The sequence below is a fragment of the Glossina fuscipes genome, unplaced genomic scaffold (genome assembly GCF_014805625.2).
Source record: "Glossina fuscipes isolate IAEA_lab_2018 unplaced genomic scaffold, Yale_Gfus_2 2, whole genome shotgun sequence".
NCBI classification, from domain to species: Eukaryota; Metazoa; Arthropoda; class Insecta; order Diptera; family Glossinidae; genus Glossina; species Glossina fuscipes.
The window spans coordinates 29,412,535-29,435,447 of record NW_023998416.1 but is presented as its reverse complement, the minus strand read 5'-3'; the positions used below and the strand labels follow the sequence as shown (position 1 = coordinate 29,435,447).

Here is a 22,913-nt window from a genome sequence, read left to right as displayed (position 1 = left end):
ACCTAACATATTTTTAATAGATTGTCAGATAGATATGCAGGTCGAAGTTGTACACCTGCCACTATACTCATAAAAGGCACTGACCCACTAACTCGGAATTCATTCGTTTAGTACAAGTATTTCGATTGGGTTTATATATATATCGTAACAAGATAATATAAAAAATTTATGCATATTGGAGATCAAAAACTCGCTCCAGTGCAAAGAAAACTTGACATATCGCTCAATAAGTCCGCTCTTATCTAAAAATTGTAAGGTTTCGTGTGGAATAGCCGCGATATCTTCGTCGTCCACTATACGTGAAATTTAAATTTTTCTTTCTTTTTCGAAAAATGCAAAGGTAAGGTTACTTAAGACAACTGGGACTTGTCAATTAATGCTTGAAGGTTGGTCCTCTCTAAGAAAATCATATTGATTCAGCGGACTTTTCGGACGACTGCCTGCAAAGTTTGATGTCTACTGGAGATTTGTTCTTCCGCTTTTAGCTCTTGAGACAACAGCCTCAAGTATGGCACTCAGCGGGCATTTGTCCTTCCGCTTCTAGCATCTACAAGTACGCATCAAAAGATTCCAAGCACAAAATTCCCATTCCATTGATGCGTAGAGGGGGGTAGGATTAATTTTAAGCATATCATTTCTTGTTAAAAGTACTATAGGAAAATTGATGGGGATTAAAAATGCGCTCTAAACCGACATATATTCATATTTTATTCATAACAGAACTTACGTTAAGCGGTATTTTCCATGGACAAGTACAACTACATACATATTAAAGAAATTTATTGAGAAAATTCCAAAGTTGTTTTGATGTTGTATATAATATACTTTGTTACAATACACATCAGGCTCGTAAAAAGTATATATTTGACAATATCCCATAAAAATCCAGACATCAACAAGTCCCTGATAAACGAAAAATGATTTGTGACATGTTCACGTTGACTAGTATTATGCTGTGCACTGTTGTGTTAGATGCCCAAGGGGGGTTAGCGCCTATCAATCAAATGAACTGCGTATTTGATGTTTATGGAATAATCTCATCGTGTTTTCATCCTTTAAATATGATATTTGTGTGCATGTATGGCGATGAAAATGCGAATGACGTCAAAGTTGAATTTGATTTCTGTTGAAATCTATTTTCATCTCGGCATTATTCTGCTGCTGCTGTTGCTGAAAAATTAAGTGATTTATTAATAAAGCTCGTAAGGCGCGTGTGCTGCTTGTTTGGATAAAAATGATTTCAAATGAAAATTCAATTTTCATTAAAGCCCATTAAAAAAGCACCAAGTGTTTCTTTTTTTACATATATACAACATACATATATATACACATATATACACACATATACATATATATTTCGATTTTATTAAAGAAGAAATCTCTTTTATGTTTATAAAGAAAAACAATAAATTTGTCAGCTTACAATAAATAATGTATACGTGTGCGGTGTGTATGTACTTTTCCATAAGTCATAATAAACCATTAACAATAATTGCAATAACAATAATCGCCATCAACAACTTTCAATATATTTATAACAAAAAAAAAATAATGAAAAAAGAAAAAAAAATATTGAAATAAAAAAATGTATGCCATACTGTCTGACAATAGTATCGGAAATGGAGGCATTGACATCTAAATAAATGCATAGACAACACACACATATATCTTTGCTGTAAATCCAATGGAAAGAGAATAAATTAAAGAAAAATATTTTTATTTATAAGAAAGAAAAGAAAACGTGCTACTGCTTGGATAGGAGGTTGGCGTTTTCAATGTCAACTAAAATGCAGTAAACATTCAAAAAAAAAAAAAAAACAAACGTTCATAAGCTTGAAATCAAGTTCAACCAAGAGTTGAATTTTCATGTTCATAGGCTGTAAGGCATGTGTGGATGTACGAGCCACAGCCGATCAATAAAATAAATTCACCATTATAAACATCATGATGTCACTTATGAAACATGTTCACCATAGCGTATAAAATTTTAATGGCAACAGCAAACTAATTGTCGTCAACAATTGCATGTATTCTCGTTTTAATTTGTATTTAAGCTGCTGTGCGCTCATCTCAAAATCGGAAATCTCGCTGTAGACTCCATTTACAAAACAAGAGCAATTACAAAAAAAAAAAAAACAACTAAATTATTATAGACATGCGAACGCACACAAAAACACACTCAAACAGCGGACTAAACTATGTGTCCTCTAATTAAGTTGCGCAGAGAATGTTTTAAGTTTTGTTCAACAATTTTTTGTTGCTCAACGTTTAATGATCCGAATAAAATGAGGGCAACTAATAAATAAACTTTTCATTCATGAAATTCGCAATGCTTTACTGGCATTCGCTACAAAGTGGGATATGTTTCCATTTAAAAATTTGCAATTGTTTTCAATCTGAATATTGTGCACTAAATACAAACAAAGAGAACAATTATAATAAGAAATGGATGAAATTTAAACTCGTATTTAAAAACTTACACACCCATCTGCCTGTAAACGTATAAAAGAGAGATAATTGGTTTAGGTTTAGGTCTGATAGCTTGGTTGACTTTGTTGTTGCCTAACTTTTGCAAATAGAGAAATTGTGAGTCATCCGGAAGCTTTAGATACTTTGCAAGTGTAAGAACATGTCAAGCAATACTATATATGCAACACTATATACTACACGATACATTGTTTGTCTGATAAATGTATTGCGTACAAATAACATATATGACATTTTACTTATTAACTCTTAACGGGTCGGAAGGATTTCAAGTTTAAGTTAACAAGTGGAAAAATACGTACAGAAGCGACCGGTCACAACGCTTATTGCCTTAATAATAAATGTGAAAGCGATAAGAATGATAAACGGAATAGAATGGTTTTTCACGCCCTATACGCGGCATTAGAATATAGAAACTAAATGAGCCAAGCTGTGTGCGTTGGCGTCATTGTTCCATTAAGGGTTAAAATATATATAGAAATGCAATATATATCGGGTATGTAAATATGCAACCAGTGCATTGACAGCTACAACCATCTATGGACAAATTCCGGCTTCATATTTGCATACCTGATCATATGGATATGGAAAATATCGCATTATATATTATCTGACATATAAATGTATTTATATGTCGAAGGCAATGTTTGGCAACATATCAAATAAAATATTTTTTATTGCTTACATGATAAACCAATACATATATATGCAGGTGGACAGGAAAATAGGCGCGGGACGTATTTCTATGCCGTAGAAATTGTAAAAGGTAGCTCCTACAAAGTCCACGCAACATTTTTACATATGGCAATACTGTTTGAAACGAATTCCGGGCATTTCACGTCAGTTACTTCTTGCCGTAAAAGGTTGAGCGCTTTTATGTTGCTTTAGCGGCTTTTTCGTTGATTAAGGAAAAACAGTAAAAGAAAAAAAAACAATTTCTGGAGGATAAGAAGGACGGACAGATATAAAAGATATCCAGTGATGTTTGTTTGGCGAACGAAAAAATTCAATTCTTTCTGTATTCGCCCAATTGCATGGATATGAAAGAACTTACATTTGTGTGCAGAGGAAAACCCACAAAATATGTGGAAATTATCCAAATTATATATATATATATATATATATATCTAACAGATACTAATGCAACGCACGACAATTGCGTTTGGTGAGCATGTATACATTTATGGGATTCTAGATAAGAATGAAAATCGTCCAACCATTTGAACAATCTAACATATCATATCATATCGACAGGCACTCGTATAAACAATTAGTATGTATGTGTTTGTGTTTGTTAGTATAATCTTAAAGAAAAATTTCCCGAACAAGTGGGGAAATTTTTTAAAACAAATTTTTATTACGTGTCTGTGCAGCATTCATTGAGTACTTCCAACACGTTTACGGTGTTGGTTTGAAAAGTGACAAAAGAAATTTTTAGATGTTGTCTTTGATAGGCGCAAGTACGAATTTTTGTGTGTTCGCGCGACTGCGCAATATTTTCACTATCACGTTTTATCAAAGAAAGCGACATTTAACGTGACTGTCAACACAAACTTAATCACCGCCTATACGTATAGTTTACCTTTACTTGTTGCACACACGCGGTGTAAAACTTAATTGATTTTTTTTTTTTTTTTTTTATCTATTCAGTCATAATTTTGTATTTGAAATTTATTATAGGAGTTTATGAAGCGAATATTGATAAAAAAATGATTTTATTGTCAATATCATTAACAAGTTTATCGTTTCAAGTCCATTTTATTATTGTATTGATTTTTTATTGTATATGATTTTTACGATGAATAAAACGCATCTGCATAAATTACATGTGTATACAACGGTCCGTCCATTCGATTCTCCAAACGCTTTTCTCTATCACCGATATTAAGGGAGGGATTGTTACGGAAAACATAATATGGCAGGTTATAGCAGCCGCCGTTTTCAGTAAAAGGAGAATTGAAGAAACGAAATACCCTTTAGAAGTTTCCATGCTGTGTGGGGAAAGCAAAATAAATAAAAACTTACAACAGTGAAAATCAAAGTAAATATCATAAGTTCAAGTCAAAAAGCAAGAACTCCTAAAATTCTTAAGTGACTTTGTAGAATCACACTTTTATATCGAAACTTGTGGTATGAAAGTGTACGAAAGAAAAACTTCGGAGGAATTTTATTATTATATATAACATCTTAAAGAGGCCTTGTTCAATGATGCACCTGATGCGCATAAGAAGGGTCCACGGGGGAGCGGTCGATTTGTTAATACAATTATTGAAGCACTTGCTTACGTCTCAGTTGTTTCTTTCAGTTTTTTTTTTTCTTCGAAGGTAAAAGGTCGTATATCTGATAGATGACTTGTTTCGTCAATATTTTCCTAGTGGACACTTCTTTCAACTTTTAAAAAATTCCTAGTGGGATGCGTTTCATCTCAAAACTTCTAAGCCCTACCTTCTTAGACTTGATTTAGTCAGGCTATCCAATAAACGCCAAAGTGCGTTATTAAATCATCCGACATATGGTAGAAATGCTTTCTTTTATTCGATGCTTTCATGACTGGGGATGATATTGAAAATTGACTATAGCGTGGTGAGGCTTCACTCGTTTCGCTTAAGAGTTTTGTGAAAGCTTTCAGTACAACTGATTCTAAAGAGAATCATTAACTAACGCGTGATTTCTAATATTATCAGCAGATTTAGCCGACGGGCTTTTTGAAAAGAAAAACTTTTCTTTTCTAAAGTGCAGAAGAAGTTGAGACGAAACAGAAGTGCTAAACGAATACAAGCAGACTGGTTTGATAAAAAAACCCACTAATTCATAGACCTGCTACTACCTCTGCTGGCCGCTTTTACAGTTAAAAACTTGAAAACTATCAGCAATTTTGCAAAGAAAAGTTCGTGCCGTGGCCATCGTTTCCCGATACTTTTCTGACTTTATAATAATCATTTATCTTTTAATCTTGTGTGTCATATAAACGAAATTTTGGCATGAAGATAAAAATCTATAAAATTATTAATGAATTCAAAATTTAATTATTCCAATTAATTCGTAAAATTTTTAACGTTTTTTTTTAAAAACATGCAATAAATTTCTTTTTAATTGAAGCTTTGGAGACATGACAGAGTGCAACCAACGTTTACTAACTAACTGACTAACCGTTAAAAAAACAATGAAAAATCGAAAAGTCTTTTAATTTATTAATCAAGCTTTGATGAGGAAATTGTTTCATTTTCTGTATAAATTTGGAGTTATATATTGCGAGAGTCAGCGAACTCTAGTCAACTCTCCTGCCAACCACATTACTACTTCATGATAAAAAAATAGAAAAAAATATGGAAGAAATGAAACAAATTTTGAAAACATGATGACTTTTTTAGTTTCAATCTGTTGACAATTAAGGTAGCGGACTCACAAAATTTCCCGCTTTAACTTGTTTTTTGTTGTGAAAAAAAAAAAAAAAAAAAATTTACTAATTGTTAATTGAAAAGTGCAATCAAAGTAAATTCAATCAAGTTCAGTTAAGGATAACAATAACAATAGTGAGACGTATATATATATATATATATATATATAAAATGTATGTAAGTGTGTGTAATAAAATTTTTATTCCGTTACGTCGACTTGTGATTGTAGGCACAGCTTGTCATCGGCTCTGTTTAAAAACTTTCCCTTTCATATATTAATGACCGGTAATTACCGACTTAACACTTAACTGAAATCTTCTAAGATGCTTTGCATAAATAAACGTTAATGGCAGCTATTAATAAAACTGTTTTTTTTTTTGGAACGCATTCGCTGTGCTTGCGATGATGATAATGACTTATGCCGTTTACATTATTGTTTATTATTGCTATTGTGTTTATTTGTCTTATATGAGACAAAGCGAGGCAAAGACTAAATTAGAAAAGCACTTAAGGTCACCGTCATATAGTAGTAGTAGTAGTAGTAGTAGTGTCTAACTGCGGCAGACTTATAGCAAAAAGACTGCAAATATTGTTAATATCTTTACTTGGCATCGTCTTTTTCGTTTTTCTTCTTTGCTTCATTTTCTTGCTTAAAACTATAAAGTTTCTCTACTCCTTCTTTGTTTTGTTTTTTAGATCACAATCGCATTTTGAATCAGACGATCGCACAGCCAACAAACTCCACCACATCGGTTATATCTACAACAATAAAAAATGCCAGTAAAATAGAGCCAACAACATCGGAAATAAAGGAAATCGGTAGCTCTTCGGCTGTTGTCAATAATTTTCTTCCCGATAAATCTGATGAGAATAAACGTGTTCGCTCGAGGACATCCTCGCCTTTACCTAATAATAGTAAATTTACTGCTACTAGTGATAAGGTAATCGCGCGCAACATGAAAATGGAAAATATTTCCCATTTTTTTTTCTCTCTCTTCCAATACTAACTTTTGTCTTTTCTTCTTTTTTTTTGATTATTCCACGGATAGAAAAACAAACAACAGCATCATGTTCACGCAAGCAGTTCATTTCGTACCTTGCCCTTACATCGGCTGTCCGAAGATGAGCTTACATTAACGACATACGAAAAAGAAGAAGCAGAAAAAGCGACACCATCGTACAATAATTCTTTGAAATATCAGAGATTAGAAACCCTTTTCAGGGAACAAAGTCAACAACAAAATAGAAGCATTGAGGCGCTGGCAGTGCTCTTGCAATATTTAGTGTATGATGTAAGTTTTGAAAAATTTTATGTGAAAAGATTTTTTTCTTTTTTTTTTTTTTCAATTAATTTTATAGCAAAACGTTATTGGGGGTCGGTCGGTTTTATGGAAAGAATCATTATTACTTTAAGGCGTCAAGATTGTCATGGAATTTGTTGCATTTGTGATCTGATTTTAGTCTACTTGATATCTTCAATTGCTTAGAGAGTTTGCAAGTTGCATCTGCTCCATTTTTTTTTTTGAACATTATATTATATTTAATTTTTATGATTTCTGAAAATGTTTTTAAATGAACAGCCATAATACTTGGGAATCATTTATATATACTCGCGTTTGCATTGCATAGTAGATTTTTTTTCTTCAATATTTATCTGCAAACAAATTAAACAGCGTAGAATGAAACCTCTTGAAGGCACCAGACAGATTGAGATCACAAAGTTTATTAGCATTTTTTTATAAAAAGAATCATTGCTTAATACTAGAGCTAAAGGGTAAGCCATTTTGATTCTTTTTAATCTTCGACGTGGATGAGTTATAGTAGAGTTTGGAAATATGAAAGTATGTGCGGGTAACAGCTTTTTGGATTTCACATTTCAGCTTCTTACCTCCATTTCTGCGACTCTTGCAACATATGAAAAAATAGATTATTAACAGGATCTGTTTTTTGGTAGAAAAACGTTTTATGCAAAGCGTCAGCGGAACTTGAATTGCACTAGAAAATCTATTCTTTTCTATAAGATTTACGGTATATCCAGAAAGAAAAAGCTTGCATTAGAGATAATTTGTTTAATTTTTTATGGATTTTATGTTAGGTCACCGAACACTGCTCGTCGATTACTTACGTGCTGAAGAAAGTTTTTTTTTTTTACATAGAACGAATACAGTAGAAAGAGTTGCTTTATTTTGCCTAACTGAGTGTGACACAGGAATCTTGTTTACTGAATAAACCGTCAATGAATTTTAAAGCTTGCCGTCAAAACTGTCAGGTATTGTCTTCTATTTCTTTTATTGAATGCGGAAGAATGTCTTGATGTGCTTAGAAATTGCTTTGTGTGGGATAATTTCACAGAGGTACTCAGGCTCGTGGCTTTTTTTGTGGCTATGTTAGGATCCAAAATTATTGAATTCAACGGTTTACCTAACAATTTAAATCTGCTTATGACCTTCACAATATTTCCGAGTCAATAATATACAGAAGAAAGACGGAAAAAATGATAAATGATGGTTTATGATGAATGGGTTGCCTATGAAAAATTGTGGCCGGTTGATATCCAGCAAACTCATGGAATCTATGAAGTCGCTGCAATGAGGGGAAAGTTCACAGCTATCAGTAAAATGTGCATTTTACTTATTATCGAAGGGAAAATTTTCGGATTATAAATTGGGTGTCGAGAAGCACATATAAATTACAAATGAGTTTACTCTTCACTAAGGGAAGTAAAACGTACCATGAAGAATTTGGCTTGCTAGTTGTTTATATATACACTCGCAAATGTTTAAATACTGACTGACTGAACAAACATTCAATTGGCGAAAAATTGATTCGTCTTCAATAGAAAATCATTTAATGGCTTTCGGTTTTTCTTTTCATTATAAGAAAACACCTCTCCTAACTTGTTGATATTGCCTGTCATGTATTGAAGACGGCCTCTCAAACTCAGATGTCCAACAATTGCATTTTGAAATATTGCTTTCAGTTAGCACCACAGTTTTCTTTACTTTACTGTCCCAGTGAACTAGAAAGAAATGAGAAAGAATGAGAGTTTAGTTTGAAAATCCTATTAGAGACTCTCCTCTTTAGCAATGTCATATAAGGCTAAAATCGCTTTATCCCTGTTTTTTAAAATTTGATATCATTTAAAAAAATAAATTAAATACGGTCGGGACCGAATCTTTTACACCCACCACCGTTTACCCCAAAAAAAGACAAAAAAACTAAAAGAATAAAATGCTCATGCTCTACAACGTGGAGTGGGCGCTGTTTTCAAATTAAAATTTTTGGTTTGTAGAGGCATATGGGCGTTGTAGGCGTGCCCTTTGAAAAGTTTAAAATTCTTCTTCAATTCCAAATTCTTTTGCAAATTTATAGGCGATATCTTCATTTTCGCCAACGAGAGAATGTTTAAGACAAATGCTACAAAGTTGCGCCGCCCGAAAAGACGAACAGACGGCCGTGCAATCAAGATTTGAGCTAGCACAGAATTTATATAGTTCATGGGATTTTTGAAGCTTATTTCTGCGTGTTCTAAAGGTATTGAAAAATAATTCAATTTTGATCCGCTATAATATTGGGTAGGTGGGATTAATTGTTTCCATGTGTGTTTCCAAGCATTGCCCGTACAGTATGCGTTAAAATTTTTGTTTATTAATTTGCTACAGCTTATGACTAATGAGTAAAAAAACAAATTTTTCATTCCCTTTAAAAAGTATAAGTGTTCTCAGATTACGTGATGTTGTAGGCGTGTCCTTTGACCGATTTGGCCCATTTTCAATGACAACCTACGTGCAAGAACTTCTAATGTTTCTGCCAAATATGAAGTCAATAGCTTCATTTTAGAACAGACATTATCCAGACGGTCAGATGGACAGACGGACATGCTTAAATCGATTTAGAATTTGTGGGGTTCTTAATGCTTTCTTTTAGGCGTTGCAAACGTTTTGACAACACGAATATAACCATCATCCGTCGGTGATAAGTATAAAAATTAACGCTGCGTTAATTTCGAATTATCCTTTTTCTTGGGCTATCTGTGTTTCATATAAAATATTTTGAAAAACCAGGCTAGAGAAAATTTTACGCGTTTATAGCTTGAATATGCATTTAACAGGAAACAAATAATTTACTGCTTTAAAAATCATCCCTTAATGTACATGTGTTGAGTTCATCACTAAAAGATAAAGGTAGACTAGATTTTATAATCTGCTTGGTTGGTAACGTCTAGACGAATGTATATTCTTAGCTCGCTTCGCCTGAATAATTGAAACTTGTAATATTAATTAACTCTGCAATCTCTTTCATACATATCTGAGTTTTCATCAGATCTGTGATGAGCTTTTCCCAAATATAGTTACAACAGTTAAAAATGGGAAGGTAGTCTTCAAAAAGATAGGTGTACCTGTCCAGCTTATACTAGGCGTTGATTCGAATTCGTTACGACCTTTCAAGCATAAAATTTTCAGGATGAATTATACGCGACACGATTGCCGAAAAAACACCTACGAAGGACTATTTGAAACATATGCAAAATTCGAATAAAGAATTTATAGTTTTCTTTACCTGTTTCATAAGTAAATCTTAAGACTCGCGAAAAACACGAAGATTAGACAAAGCATTAAAAAGAAATTAAATCCAGTCTTTAGTTCCCATGTCTGATTGTTTCTTGCTTTTATTTTATTTACATGAAAACGCGAGATATGTGAAAATATACTTAAAACAAGCGAAAACATTACGGCCGGCAAGGCCGATTGCTGAATGCACCAAAACACTTTATCTAATATAATTTGTAATACATTTTTTTTTTTCTTTTTGAGATAATATATTAAAAATAATATCTTGTTTCTGTATAAGAGCTCGTTTTACGGGGAACTGCTACATGAGATATGGTCCAAAATGTGACCTAACTATAGGAAAATTCCTTTTTTTGTCAAGGTTCTTTTCATTCTTCACCGACTTCCACTATCGCAATGCTAGAGGCTAAGCTTTGTTGTCTCATAAAGACTTGCTTTCATAGAAATCCTGGTTATCGTTATATAATATTGACCTCTGTAACTCGAATTTGCTGCTGTTAACTCTTATGTAAATTTATTTTTATTGACCAATATCTACCGTTGTTTTTTTCGATCATGTCAATTCGAAACAAACTGAGAGTATAACTCGCACGTTTTAGCGGCACCTTGAGAGTATTCGGCCGCATACAGCGAATGTTCAAAAGTGTCGATTCCCTTGACCAACGGTCTAATGTGGAGTGCGTAAGGATACATCCAAAGCAAATATTCTATGGAGACAAAAGACAATGAAATCCTTTAACAGGATCACAAGGCTTTTTAAGTGCTTCCACTCATTCGCCCTACGATTGCCTATTTATCATACAAGACAACCGGCGTGACTGGTCATTGCTGCATCAAACAAACCGCTTGTGAAACAACTTACCCGTGCCTGATGCTTCCACTTTTAAGTTAAACGCGCCCTCCATTCATCTCACCTAAATAATCGCCCTTCCTGACCACCATCGTGCCCGCACGCGCATAGGGGACATGAAAAAAAGAATATATACGTACATGCTGCCAATCCCAATTTCTCAAATCAATTTGGTATGGCGATATGCCCGACCCTTTTCCGTCTGCTGTTGCCCTCTTTCCATGCGACACGGCTGGCCTATGGGCCAAGGATACCTCATGCTTAAAATTATTAAAATACCTCAAAACTCCTGATCTACACGTTGAGCACTAAAAAGAGTGCGTAGACAACAATCACACGGTCGATGATATCGAGTCAATCAATACAATAAAAGGTCCCCAGGTCCTGACAGATCTGCACAATGTTATTATTTTGTCTACGTCTTATATACCTCGAGTAGGGTATTGAAAATATAAATGAATTGTAAGCATTTGGGATAATGGAAAAGAAAAGAAAAAATGCCTGAGCCCTGAGAACAAACATTCTCTATGTAAAGGATAATTTCCACTTTTAATTCTCACACTCAGTAAATTCGTGATCGTTGCAATAATTCAGTTCATTTGTGCAAAGGTGGCGTAGAGGTAAACACGTAGTTATTTTGCGGATATTTTGCGTTTTCTCTCTTAGAGCGCGCATAAGGAATATTTTATAAACTTATTCGAAACACAAATTTTCCATGGCTTGGGTATGTGTGTTTGCAGACAATTTTTGTATTTAGAAAGTAAAAAAAAATACTTTAATTGAAATGTCCTTGTTTTATGTCTGATTTCAGTTGGATGCGTTTGCTTGCCCTACGGTTAAAGTGCAAAATGTCACTGCGCAAGAAAAGCTGCGTAAAACTTTGATATTACTGGAGGAGACAAAAAGTGCCTGTTCTGAACTGCAAGATCAGCTGTGCGATAAAGAGGCCTACTATGCGCAACGGGAAAATGAGCTTCATGCGCTTCACCGTTGCGAATTGGAGAAAAGTATTAAAAGCTTTTTTTTTTCACAAGTCATTTGAAAAAATGTTGAATCTTTCTCTTTTGCTATTTATAGCCAGCCTTCAGCTCTCGGAATTCCAGCTATTGGCCAAACAACAGATATCGGAACTTGAAAATCAGCTAAATGCCAAAGAAACCGAATATAAACGTACCTTGGATTGTTATCGTCTCGAAATGGAAAATAAATTATCACAGAAGAAAGAACAACTGAAAGCAGCAGAAGATCGTGAACGTTCATTGCATCAACGCCTTACAGCTGTGGAGCGATCCGAGCAAGAGTTGCATCAGCAAATTACAAATGTACAGACCACGTGTGCAGGCCGTATACAAATGGCCGCCGAGCGTGAGCAACAGGTAAATGAACGCATTAAATTACTCTCCAAAGAGCTGGACCAACTGCGTGCTATTAAAGAGAATAATGAACGCGAATTAAAGGATAAACTAAATTTGTCGCAAGATGAATTGGCCGTGTTACGTACTTCACGTCGCAGCTTAAATGAAAGCGCAGTCAATAATTCACCTAGAAATAGTAGCTCAATAGCTAATATGGAAATTTCACGCTTGCAAAGTGAAGCGGAAAGCTTACGTTGTGTTCTAGAGCTCAAGCAAAAAGAGATCTCTAAACTTACGAAACAAAATGAAGAATTGCTGCGCGATGCCGAGGAGAGATCATCACTGCAGAATAAAATCTCTTTACTGGAGTCTAAGAACGAAATGTTGCAATCGGAACTGGAAATCAAATCAGATAAAGAAAAGTGAGTAAACTCTATCCTTTTGCGATTTTCAATGAAAATCTTCATCTTTTTCCAATTTTATTTCCACTTAAACAGGGATTTTCTACGACAAATGGATGAGATCCAGAAAGCCTTCAATCATGAAACTGTTAAGCGCACCCGTCTCTCTTACGATAATGAAGCCTTGCAATGGCAATTGAAGCAGCGTTCTGAACAATTGCACATCGTTGAAGCTAAACTGGCTGAATTATCGGCAAGTAATGAAATGATGAACAGCAGTAGTTTGGGTTTGATAAATCGTTCGATGTTAAATGGATCGTCTATGACAAACAGCACTCATGTGGAAGATGTGTCACCGCCTTCATCGCCAGTGGTCAAGGGGGTGATCGAAAAAACCGATTCAGTGTCTTGGGTTCTCGAAATGGATGATGAAACCCCGGAGGTTGCCGCGTCCAAATTGGTTAAAAGAGCTGGGTCATTTCGTTCAGTTGAACGTAGTCCATCTACGCGCCGGCAGTTGTCAGTAAGTGCTAACGCAGCCATGTGCAACAGCAATGCACTTAATAACAGTAACAATAGTATGATAGGGGCCGGTCCACATCCTCTATCCCAGTCCATGTCAGCGACATCGGTGATTAGAGAACATTCCAAAGAGGCGACAAATGAATTTATCAATCGCGCGCAATCACGTATACGTTCAAAATCTGTAAGCGTCAAAGGTACCGAAACCGGACAAAAATCAACGAAAAAATTAATCCGTCAACATTCTGGAGGAAATAATCGGAAAATTGAATTGACTGCGAATGTTTGGAAAGAATCCTTAGTAACTAGTTCGCCTTATACGGTGCGCCCACGTTCTTCGAATTTCAAGAGGGAATCTTCCAGCGAACATGGAGATCAAGAAATTTTATTTAGACGTAGCTCACCCAGTAGTAAACTTATTACTTGTGATACGTCCTCTCTGAATTCTGGTGAACGTTTGGAAATGAGATCACTACCATCTCATCCTTCGGTGCATGACTTGAAAGGTAATAAAAAATGCCAAGAAATTCAAGAATCTGCGGGCGAAGCCATGGTTTCCGGTACAAATTCTGAAGATGAAAGCTGTTCAGCTTCTTCGGATGATATGGCAAGTTCAGTATCCACCTCATCAGCTGCTGCTTCGGATTCGACATCGTCCTCTTCATCGAACCAAATAAAAAATCCTCATATTTCATTGGAAGAAGTGCTGCTAATTAAGAAGATTAATAGCTTATCAGCTACACCCATGGAGGTCAGCTGGTCCGAAGAAGGAGATACATTCGCGAACAGCTCAACGCTATGACACGAAACGCCCGAAATGTATGAAGTTATTGAAGATGATGAAGAGGATAGTTTTTGAAAAAATAACAACAACAATAACAATGTAACAATAATAACCAAATGAGAGTAAGAAGAGCAACAGAGCATAATATGCAAATGCTGTGAAATGCGTGAATATGTCCCATAAGTTTATGTTATATCTATTTCTCCATTTCCATGTGTGGATTTGGTGGGTCTGTAAAAACGCATTTTCTTATTTTTTTCCTTTTTTTTGCTTTTTACTTCGCTTTCTCTTTACATTTATGAAATTGTTTTCAATCCCTATGGGATCGGTCGATAGAGATCATTTCGGATTGATTACATTGTGTGTTTTGAAAGAAGAATGATACGCGAGAGTGAGTGTTGCCTTCTATCATCTCTCCTTTAAGTACTGCGTCGTCCATTGGAAGAGAAGAATTATTTTAGCAATACATGAAATATTTTTGTTTTTATTTTAATTTATATCCTTATGAATGCATTATAAATTTTGTCCTGTACATATTTTACTTATTTGTGATTTGAAATACAACAAAAGAAAGCGGTTACAATTTAAATAAAACATATTTCTTATCATTAACGTAACGTGCTAGCTACTGCTATAGCTGCTATAGAAAGCGCAGCAGTGATCACCAAGACGGGCGAGAATCTATAAACTCCTCTTTTACTAATCATAAACTATATCGAAATTCTTCGTCACGGGAGGGATGAAAAAGCAAAGGACAAATCTTAGAATGATATGGAAGCAGTCGGTCATCTTCGAAAGTGTTGTATTTTAATTTCACTATAAACGGAAAACTTTCCTAAGATTTCTTAGATATCGAAAAATTCGATTTCGCGTCAATTATGTCGTTGTCTGATTCCAGCAGAACGCTTCCAGCAAGCTGTCGAGACAAGCTTTTGAACTTTTAAAATGAAAGTACAATTTTTTTACATTCATTTTCTTTGGCTTCTAACAATCTACTAACTAACTTATTCCAATGACGTTTAATAGTCTAAGCTTTGTAAGGCTTAGTCAAATCAATTTTTGTTTTATAATGTATGGACACTTTAAAGGATAAGAGGGGGTTTTTATTGCTTTGCTCAGACTTCGAAGAATGTTTTGTGAAATCCCCGCAAATAATTTGACAAAATGGATTTCGAATGATTCAAATTTTATTCAGACTTACTTTAAAATACTGTTCTTACTAAGTATGCGTTCGTTACGACTGAAGTTGCGAACGGCAGCTCCTCTTGACTTCACTTTGTCGAACGTGAAAATGAATCGCAATTTTCTAATTCGTTCGTTCGGACATCTGCGAGACAAGACTTTTTACTTTCGTAATTTATTATAACGATACAAGTCGACTATCTTTGTATGACGGCGAAATACATTTAAGTATTGGAAAAATCTTTCTTGGTTCAAATATAATGTTTACACACCACAGAAAAGCGTCGTAGTGTGTTAAGTGTTGTAAGTAGAAACAAAAAATTGTTAATTTATGCAAAACAGAGAATTAAGTTTAAATAAATAATAAAAAGTTGGCGAGACCCGACAATGGGAAACTTTAGCAAAAATATGTCGTGTCTATATGTAAATATAATATAATAAAATAAAATATGAAATTCATCAGAATTTAGATTAAACGTTTCCAATGAGATTGCATTATTATTTAGGGAACTGTAGAGAAATGAAAGCCAAAACAGAAAGAACAAAAGCAAAACAAAAATGAAATGAAAACATTTCTATACAAGGAAGAATCTAATCTCTAATAAAACTTAACTTTGAGTTTAGATTGAAAAGCCTTTTTATTACTATTCTTAACATGTTAGCTTTAATTTTTTTTTTTCATTTTTTTTTTATTTATATACAATTTCAATGGAAATGAAAAAAAAAAAAAAAAAAAAAAAAGAATATTTGCTATAAGAAAATTCTTAAAAAAAGTTTTGTAATTGAATGTTAACCGATGTTTTCTATAATTTAAGGCGATCATGTCTTGTTTACGATGATGTTACAATATATGCGGTATATTATATGGTTTATATTCCGAAATGTTTTTTTCATTTATTATCTTTACTGTTAGTGATTGATTTAATTTTAATAGTTCTACACTTAGCTTTTTTAGCTTAGATTTCTAAATAAACTTCAGAATCACAATCATGCGTGTATTTTTGAATAGATTTAAGAATTATTATTATGATTATTATTATGATTATTATTATTATTAACTGCATATATATATGCACGTGTGAATTATTAGCTTATTGTCTATATTTATCTATTTTTTCGTTCATTTCTTTCGTTAACTTTCTCCCGTAGATGTCTGTGAACATATTGAAAGAATTTAATTAAAATGATAACCAAATAATTATTACTACACTTGCATACATACATATATTGGCCTCTATCCCGCGAAAGCATAAAAAAACAAAGCATTTTCTTTATAGATCTTTATGTGCGTGCGATCATTTAGAAATGATCGATTCGTCAAGATTTAAGATAAGAAATAATAATTGTAATGATGACAAAAAATTATATAATGAAATGTGTACAACAACAAGAACAACAACAACAACAACAGCAACCACAATTAAAGATAACAATAAAAAAAAGAACCTATAATTGTTTTCAAAAATATCCATTTAATGAAGTTTCATTTTAGATTAGTTTTTGATTTTTTGTTTATAAATATCTTCAACATTTTATCAGTGCTCTGTTATTTAAAATTTGATATCATTATCTGTTTGATCTATCTTGCTGGTATTACTGATGCAATAACCTCAGCCCTTGTCGGTTTTTTTCTTCATGTTTTCAAGGACAAGTAATCAAGATAATGCTTTATCATGTTTTAAAATAATAAAGAATTAAATTTGAACGATGAAATCAGAAGACACTCTATTCGAAAGCGTTTCCTTTTTTGGCGTTGTTAAGGTAGACAGTCTTGCGGCCGACATTCGACAACAATATGCCAAATTTTTTAGAGCACAAAACTAACAAAGACTAACATTATTGTTAATATTAATGACTAATGGCAAGGATGCATGGCTGTGAACCTCTCTCCTGATCTTTGAAAATGCCCCAATAAGTATATAATTGCTATCTGTTCTAGATTGAATGTTGTTGAATACAGCGGATCGATAATTAAGTTTCAAGCGATTTCTTCGAGAGACCATCGCTGTTGGATGTTGCTGTAGTCACACTCCTATGATAAAGTAAAGTATTATAGTCACAGTATAAGTTTTTTTTTATTATTTTAACATTTATGGGAGGGATATTTTATTGATGAATCACAGTCACTTTCAGTAGTTTTTAATAACGGCATGAATATTTTAAAAAAGTTTAATCACATTTCAAAACTTTTGCTAAACCTCACGTGAATGCATGTATATTTGTTTGTATAGATTCGTAGAATGCAATTATAGTAGGAGAGGATTCAGATTGAATAATAACGTTCGATTGGGAAACTCATTCTACTCAACTGTACACTTTAAATCGACATATATATACATATATATGTATAATATTGTGACTAAAGAATAAGTTGAATTTGTTTATAACCACAAAGATCTTTATTTATTCTTTCAAATCGGTTTTTTCTTTATAAATTGATAGCACTGTGACAGACATCTGTGTCAAATTTCACATCGCAAACGGCGTTAGTGTTTCAATTAGGCTTTGTACGACACAAAAAATATTTTTCCCGTTTTTTCACAATGGGTGATTTTGTTGATCAAAAATGTTGCATTATATTCTATTTGCGAAGTGAAATGAGATGGGCGTAGACTGAGTGAATATCGTGAAAAAGATGAGTAAAGACCCAAAAAAACCTTGCCAAAGTCAAGGTGTTGCTAGCAGTTTTCTTTGACTATCGTGGTGTTGTACACTATGCATTCCTTCTGCTACCTTATGAAGGCAATGAAATTGTTTGAAATTGATTTGAACGAATACAAATTTTTGCGGTTACAAATAAATTAACCTTATTTTTTTGATCCAGTACTACGTATAGACTACAAATTGGGGCCTATTTATGATTCTCGATATCGAGTAAACTCGAGCGTAGTTTGAATATGATAAGAGTAAGAGAAATGCATACTTTATCAGCGACTTTAAAATCTCTACACGTTACATTTAACCCATTATCAACACCTGTCGAGTTTATTCGATATCGAGAATCAAAATAAACATTCTTTTCCTTCTCTTTTTCTTTCGCTTTACCTCAATCAATCGTAATATTAAATTGTTATATGTTACCAGCATTAAGTTGTTTTGTATTGAATTTTTCCTCGAACTGTTGTAATAATTTAAATTTTTGTATTTTCCCCGAAGTTGTTTTTGGGAACTCTTTAACTGCTATCACATAGTACGGTACTTTGAAATGCGCCAATCTTCCTTTGCAAAATTCTTTTAGCTTGGTGCGTGTAATTTCGCCTGCCGTGTCAGTTAAACGAACAAATGCACATATCTCTTCGCCCATACGTTCATCCGGTACCCCAATTACCTACAATCAGTAATAAATTGTGATAAGATAATTCTTCACGTAAAAGCGATACTAGGACTAACGTGGGTTTCTAAAATGTTCGGATGAGTATTTAGGAAATCTTCGATTTCTTTAGGAAATATATTCTCGCCTCCGCGTATTATCATCTCCTTAAGACGACCCACAATACGTCCATAACCATCAGCTTCTAAAATGAACTGATCGCTATTGCACAGCAGAGAGATAGATATATATGAGTTTTTAAATTAAACGATCCTCTGATAGAAGTTGAATAGTTACCCGGTATACAACCATTTATCTGCACCTATAGTTTCTTGGGTTTTTTCAATATCACCGTGATAGCCCAACATAGTGCAATATCCTCTAATGCATAGTTCACCCGGTTGGCCGAAGGGTACGGTGTGACCTTCAGAATCAATTATTTTCGCCTCAATATTATCCTGTATATGACCAACGGTGTTAAGCACTTGATCTTTATTATCGTCGGGTCGTGACTGAAATATTGCGGCAGTGGTCTCCGTTAGACCATAAAGGTTACGTACTTCATCAACTTTCAAAATCTTTTGAATATTTAAGAATAACTGCGGTGAACAGGGTGCTCCACCTGTTACTGCCATCTTCAAGGTATCCAAGTCGTAATTACAGTCTTCCTGTTTACGTACTACGTCTACGTACATAGTGGGTGTGCCATGCATTACAGTGCAACGTTCCTTAACAACTGCTTTCAGCGATTCTTCGGCATTGAAACCCGGCGAAGGGAGCACTAGAGTAGCGCCCTTACTCATGGCAGCCATTACCGTGATAACAACACCGAAAGCATGAAATAACGGTACTTGAACACAAATTCTTTGCCCTTCCAAACAATTACGATTGCCGATATGTATGCCGTTATTAACAAAGTTAAAATGCGAAAGAACCGCCGCTTTCGGATTACCAGTCGTGCCAGATGTAAACTGTACATTACATGGCGAATCGGGAATAATGAATTTTTGCAGTTCGGCAATTTTCGCTATTTCCTCCGTATTGCTTAAGTCTAGAAGTTCACTGAAAGTTAGGGCTCCCCTCGGGACACTGTCTGCATCGATTACAAATCTTTCTAAATTCGGCAAATTTTTACTTTTTATGGGACCTTTCTCACTTGCCGTTAATTCGGGGCAAATGGAATGCACGATTTCATAAAAATTTTGACTTTTATATTGCAGAGGAGTTACCAAGACTTTGATATTCACTTTCTTTAAACAATACTCGATTTCCGGTGCTTGAAAAGCTGGATTTATACCAACCGATATAAGACCCGCTCGCGATGCTGCTAACATTGTCAGGTACCAGTGCAAATTGTTTGGGCCCCATAAGCCAATATAATCACCTTTCTTTAAACCAAGTTTTAATAAGCTTGCTGCCAATCGATCGACTTGATCGATTAACGAACGAAACGTATAGCGTTTAGATTCGTGGCAAGATACAATAGCTTCGTTGCTGCCATAATCTACAGCAACGCGTTCCAATTCTTGGCCAATGTTCCGATATGCTAAAGGATTTTTACCTAAATAATTAATGTAACTTTGATTGCTTTCCACCGACGTTGCCCGAGCAGTTGTGGTGTTACTGAAATGATGCCAGAAGAGATTGATTCGTTTTTTTGATAAATTTACGGCTTCGCTTCGCAATAATATTTTTCGATTCAAAATGTGAACGTATTTATTGATCATTATGCCTATTTAGCCTGACCCTTTGATGTTATTTTTAATATTTAATAAATCGTTATAAGGCACTTTAGTATTTAGTTTAACGAAAAGCATGAAAACACTTTTCCTCTTTTTTATATAAAGCTAGCACCACAACCGTTTTTACGAAATGAAAATATTTTATTTTTCACCTTAATCCCCTTATTGATCGTATGTGTTAAACGTTCTCTTAGCGACTGTTCTCACAACTCAGTTGTTAATATTATAAATTGAATTTACGCTAGCGCCGGTGGTGCTCTCCGCTGCGATTAGGCGACACATAAAACTGATAAAAACGAACGAAAATATAATGCATACAAGCAAAAAACAAATCATTGTTTTTTCATGAATTGTGTAAACAAATATATAAACACACGAGTTCTTATTAGTTTCTCAAATCCACCTTAATGTAATATATGCGATGTAATGATATGTGTTGGTAGTTGTGTGCTGCCAAAATGATACATTTCGTGCCCTTCGCATCAATTTTAATACTATATATGTACATAAATATAGCAATGAAAGTTTTGCTGTATAGTTTATAGGAAGGCAAGATCGCATTAACTTTTTTCGTGACCGTTAGGAATACTAAAGCAGAGATAAATTATGAGACAGATCGTCAGATAAACTCATTGATCGAAACAGGTATTAAGCGATAATCGGGAGATTTATTGTTTCCCAAGTTTCCAAGATCGATCTGAAAAGTGGCCCTTTAATATCTTTTGCATATTGTCGTGCTTTTCTTTTAACATTTTCGGGGCATCAGTTGTTGCTGATAATACGCCAGCCAGCACTAGCTATGTTTTGTTGAAGCCGCTACTACACCCAGCAATGTCAAAAATATTCAAGTTTTGAGTTTCCTTTGTTATATCCATTTGTCATGACTCGTGGCAATCCAGCACCGCTTTGTTTCGAATTGAGCAGCAAAAGTAAGGCTTCCCTTCTTTGGCGTACTTGGCTCAAAGTTCCAATTTGATTATTTTCAAGCTTCCAACATCTATGTTGCGTACACTTCGTCGCGATAACTTCTATTTACGTAGGAGTCATGTTTCGATGAGTCCTCACAAATAAAGTGATATATGTGTATACTAAAGTCTCCGTCACTTGCGTTGCTTCCCTGGCTGGATTTTGACACAGATAGGTTGTTTCGCAATCATCGAGTGTATTTCGTAGAGATAGCTTAGAGAATTTCCTTTGTTGCAGCGACAAAATCTGCGCGTCATAAATGTTTGCGTACGAAGCCTAAAGTAATCTTTGCTTTGCTTACATACACTGTAGCTCCCTAAAGCACACATATCAGTGATCAACGTGAATATTGCAATTGACTTAGGTAAGTTTAGTGATATGATAATGAAAGCTTATTATATTTGGATTTACATTACATCTCCAAGTTCAACTTGTTCCCACTTATAGTTACTAGAACAAGCTCGTTCATAATTGAAAATTTAATTTTCAGCCCTTACGCGGACGGTAATCCATCAATGTTGTTGCAGGAGCTGCATTTATTCTTGAGAAACGTAAATAACGGGACCGAAGCTGCTTCTTTTAATCATTAATAAGATCATGATGGTGATGTTAAATTTACGTGCATGTGATCGCTATGGAAGTTATGTAAACTTTGTTAATATTTTACGATATATAACGTATCACTCAATATTACCCCATATTCAAACGAAACGTGTCCAAATTACATAAGATTCTGACGACTAGTTTGCTGTAGTGAGGCAACGCGCAAAATTCTCGGCGGTAATTACCCATCAGAGAGTTAAGTCTCACTTTCGCAGTCAGCTGTTTAGCATAAGTAACTGAAAACGAAAGCGAAATTTAAATATTTTCTAAGTGACTTCCCCGTTGTTTTATAAAAAACAAAAATAGCAGATTCGTCGATAGTGATCTGCCTACGTCATCCTACGATATTATTGAGTGACGTGATAAAGTATGGATTGATTCCGTTGAACTAATGTATTTCATTACATGACTTCGAAACTGTACCGAGAAGATGGCGATCAGACTCTGCTTCATTATTGGATTTCCATTTTTTCCTAAGAAACGAAACCAGTCCTCAGCTGTTAACGAGTTAATTCGGTGTAAGTGTTTGCGAAGCACATTAAAACAAGGAACTGTTTCAGAATTTCACTAACCTGGCGCGATCTTGAAAACAATTTTCTGGTTGCTTTTCCTTTTGTGAAATTTAGCTTTTGATTACATTAAGCATTAGACTCTGTACTTATACCTCGGAAAGTGTAATGCTTTCGAAGAAAATTAACTTACGTAAATTGTTAATATGGAGTTAGATCGTAAAGATTCGTCT

At 34.3% G+C, this 22,913-nt stretch overlaps 2 protein-coding genes across 4 annotated transcripts in view; one reads left to right on the top strand and one right to left on the bottom strand.

Moving 5' to 3' along the window:
* The window catches only part of LOC119632960, a 131,054-nt gene extending 114,789 nt beyond the window's left edge, over nucleotides 1-16,265 (top strand). For all 3 annotated transcript variants that reach the window (XM_038026127.1, XM_038026128.1, XM_038026126.1), the window contains exons 7-11: nucleotides 6,582-6,826; nucleotides 6,935-7,177; nucleotides 12,118-12,313; nucleotides 12,384-13,083; nucleotides 13,159-16,265. In XM_038026127.1, coding sequence (XP_037882055.1) covers nucleotides 6,582-6,826; nucleotides 6,935-7,177; nucleotides 12,118-12,313; nucleotides 12,384-13,083; nucleotides 13,159-14,386 — 2,612 coding nt within the window. In that variant the 3' untranslated portion in view covers nucleotides 14,387-16,265. The remainder of the gene's footprint in view (nucleotides 1-6,581; nucleotides 6,827-6,934; nucleotides 7,178-12,117; nucleotides 12,314-12,383; nucleotides 13,084-13,158) is intronic.
* Nucleotides 16,266-17,948: 1,683 nt separating this feature from the next.
* On the bottom strand, nucleotides 17,949-20,755 carry LOC119633936 (medium-chain acyl-CoA ligase ACSF2, mitochondrial). Its single transcript, XM_038027784.1, has 3 exons — nucleotides 19,158-20,755; nucleotides 18,941-19,082; nucleotides 17,949-18,878 (listed from the first exon to the last, which is right to left on the bottom strand). Exons 1-3 carry the CDS (start codon nucleotides 20,585-20,587, stop codon nucleotides 18,621-18,623), a joined length of 1,830 nt encoding a protein of 609 aa, XP_037883712.1. The 5' UTR covers nucleotides 20,588-20,755; the 3' UTR covers nucleotides 17,949-18,620.
* Nucleotides 20,756-22,913: the final 2,158 nt, after the last annotated feature.